The sequence below is a fragment of the Malus sylvestris genome, chromosome 15 (genome assembly GCF_916048215.2).
Source record: "Malus sylvestris chromosome 15, drMalSylv7.2, whole genome shotgun sequence".
Taxonomy (NCBI): domain Eukaryota; kingdom Viridiplantae; phylum Streptophyta; class Magnoliopsida; order Rosales; family Rosaceae; genus Malus; species Malus sylvestris.
The window spans coordinates 8,791,240-8,794,679 of record NC_062274.1 but is presented as its reverse complement, the minus strand read 5'-3'; the positions used below and the strand labels follow the sequence as shown (position 1 = coordinate 8,794,679).

The 3,440-nt window shown below is 41.9% G+C and overlaps 1 protein-coding gene across 1 annotated transcript; it reads left to right on the top strand.

Annotated features, from left to right (window-relative positions):
• Positions 1–1,337: 1,337 nt before the first annotated feature.
• LOC126604070 (probable sugar phosphate/phosphate translocator At5g25400) lies at positions 1,338–2,996 on the top strand. The gene has a single exon (XM_050271147.1). It carries the CDS (start codon positions 1,558–1,560, stop codon positions 2,605–2,607), a length of 1,050 nt encoding a protein of 349 aa, XP_050127104.1. The 5' UTR covers positions 1,338–1,557; the 3' UTR covers positions 2,608–2,996.
• Positions 2,997–3,440: the final 444 nt, after the last annotated feature.

Below are 3,440 nucleotides of genomic sequence, written 5' to 3'. Positions count from 1 at the left end.
GGAATACCGAATACTGAGGTCACGTGGCGCAGATCGTCAACGTGGCGCAGCCCACGTGAGGATTCAAACGACTTACAATATACAAGGTCGCGTAAAGCAACTTGTGATCTGCTTCCTTAAATCCGAATCTATGCTCCCTTTCGTTCGGATTTGAAACTCACATTTCAATTCACTTCATCATTCATTCCACACGCTCGCCGCTGTTTGGATTTTCATTTTTGGGAAGGCATTTAATTGTGTGCACTAGAAATTTTGATCGTGACGTTTTTATATTTTCTGTTGATTTTTTCTTTCAAATTTATATATTTACATCAAGAGATAGCGTGGATAAATTAGTACCAAACTCTGATTTACAAGATTCAATCATAAGACTTCTTTATAAATGCACAATAATATTACTAAATTGTAGTAATATGTGATTGTAATCTGTTTTTTATTTTATATAACGATATATTTACACTAAAATGTGAAAGAAATTTGTATCGAATACACTATTTATGGAATTCCAGTTTGAGACATTTTATTTACAAGTGAAGAAAAATTTCATCATATTGAAGTATTAAATGTGTATATTTTTAAGGGAACTATTATTGGCACGGTAAATGTATATTTTCTTGTTTCATTTTGTATTTATCATAAGATTCATCACTAAAAACAAATATAATATCTTATGTTTGTTTTTTTTTATGGCAATATCTAATGTTTAGTTAGAGTATCTCCAACAATGCTAGTTAAATTTTTGTTATTGTAGCTAACAAATGACCCAAATATTAATTTGGCTAGTCATCACATCCAACAATACTAACTATTTTAGCTTAAGTTAAAATATTTTAATATGATTTTCCTAAACTTAACAACCCAAACCTTTTTTTTTCTTCTCAAGCCTACAAACAATACAATCTTATAGTCTAATGTTTAGCAAAAATTTAACTGTCTCCTCCTAACTAAATTTAGCTAATTATTATTCACATAGTTAAGATTGGTAGTCAATTAGCTAGCCTGTCAGAGTTTATTTTTCTTCATTTTTTGTTAAAATAATGAAAACCTCGCATTTAACTAGACTGTTAGACATGCTTTTAATGAATACGTGACAATAATATATGAACAGAAAATCTCATAAGCATTAGCACTATAATCTTTTAAGTTAATGCAAGCCTGACAGTAATATATATGTTTCAAAGTTGTCACCCCCCACCCTCCCATCCCACGATTAAAGTACAAATTAAATCCAAATCCAAAAAAATCGTGACTACCTCAAAATCAAATGCATAATTGCACAAAAATGCAGACTCTTCCCGCAAAAGCCTAAAATAAATAGCACCTCCCCTCCCACACCAAATAAAAAATAAACTTCCACACCAGATGCACTCCCAAAGTTAATATTTTTTAATTATTATATTACCCCCGTTTCTCTCACTAAAATCCAGCTCTCACTCCCTTCTTCCATCACTTTGAATCTGACTTCTTCCTCCTGCTCCTCCTCCTCCTCACTTCTCTCCCTTTCTCCCCCACCACGGCCATCGCCACCGCCACCACCGGCGAAAACCCACCTCCAAAATGGGCAAAGGTGGCTCCCTGAGCGAGGGGGTGATAAAAAAGATCCTCCTCTCCTACACCTACGTCGCCATCTGGATCTTCCTCTCCTTCACCGTCATCGTCTACAACAAATACATCCTCGACAAGAAGATGTACAACTGGCCCTTCCCCATCTCCCTCACCATGATCCACATGTCCTTCTGCGCCTCCCTGGCCTTCCTCCTCGTCCGCGTCTTCCGCCTCGTCGAGCCCGTCACCATGTCCCGCGACCTCTACCTCTCCTCCGTCGTCCCCATCGGCGCTCTCTACTCCCTCTCCCTCTGGCTCTCCAACTCCGCCTACATCTACCTCTCCGTCTCCTTCATCCAGATGCTCAAGGCCCTCATGCCCGTCGCGGTCTACTCCATTGGCGTCTCCTTCAAAAAGGAGTCCTTCAAGACTGACACCATGGTCAACATGATCTCCATTTCCATCGGCGTCGCCATCGCCGCCTACGGAGAGGCCCGATTCGACACCTGGGGCGTCATGCTCCAGCTCGGCGCAGTCGCATTCGAGGCCACCCGCCTTGTCTTGATCCAGATCCTCCTCACATCCAAAGGCATTACCCTCAACCCCATAACATCTCTCTACTACGTCGCACCTTGCTGTCTGGCTTTCCTCTTCGTCCCCTGGATCTTCGTCGAGTACCCGATTCTGCGCGATTCCTCGAGCTTCCATTTCGATTTCGTGATTTTTGGGACCAATTCTGTCTGCGCATTTGCTCTGAATCTCGCCGTGTTCTTGCTCGTCGGAAAGACCTCGGCGCTGACGATGAATGTTGCCGGAGTGGTGAAAGATTGGCTCCTGATCGCCTTTTCGTGGTCCGTTATCAAGGACACCGTGACCCCGATCAATCTGTTCGGCTACGGCCTCGCGTTTTTGGGGGTTGCCTACTACAACCACTCTAAATTGCAGGCTCTGAAGGCCAAGGATGCGCAGAAGAAGGCCGCGCAGCCCGACGAGGAGTCCAGCAGGCTCTTGGAGGAGAGGGAAGGGGAAGGAATCGGGAAGAGGAATGAATCCCAGAAATGATTTTTTCCGAGCCATAATTTGATTCAGTGACTTCTCTGATTTGAGCTGGATTATGATAATAAAAACAAAATGGGAATGTAGGTGGTGGAAGAGCGTAAAATGGGTTCAATTCGGAGGCGGAGGAAATTCGGCCTTCTTCTGCTTCTTGAGGATGAGGAATTCGGGTTTGCGGTATGTTGTTCTGGATTTCGGTTTTATTATGATTAGCAATATATAGTATCGTTTAAGGGATTTGAGATTCTGCAAGTGTTGCTTATACTGCCAAATCATGTATGTTAGCAGAGGAAGAATCTCAGTTGCCTTGTCTTTTGTTTCTGAATTTTTCCTTTTTTATTTGTATTTGTGTAGGAACTCCTTATTTATTCATATTCGTTATCTTTCTGTCTCAATGGGATTGCTGTGGATGAAAATTATATTATAACTTTGATCACATTTTGGTTTCTCTGAGTTGCACTCATGTTTGAGTAGAGACTTCTTCCTGAAATGGTTAGACAAAAAGACTCACCTCTGTGAGTGTATAGCGTGCACCGGGATTTTGGCCGCTAGATCCTGCACCGCACATCCAACCATACTTTCCTCGGTGTACGCCGTGCACTGGAGCATCGTAGAATTTTCACGGCGACACAACAGTTTGTCAATGGATTTTGAAGATGTCATCTTATCTTCTCACCATAGTTATGACAATTGGGGTGTTATTTGACTAAGACCAATTCCTTGTGGGCATATAAGTTAGTGAGTTAGGTTAAAAGGTCGTACCCAGTGCACAAGGCTCCCGCTTTACGCAGGGTCTGGGAGAGGTGAATGTCGGCTAGCCTTACCCCCATTTATGAAGA

Coding starts and splice junctions, on each gene's coding strand:
- LOC126604070 (XM_050271147.1), top strand. CDS start 1,558: ATGGGCAAAGGTGGCTCCCTGAGCGAGGGGGTGATAAAAAAGATCCTC.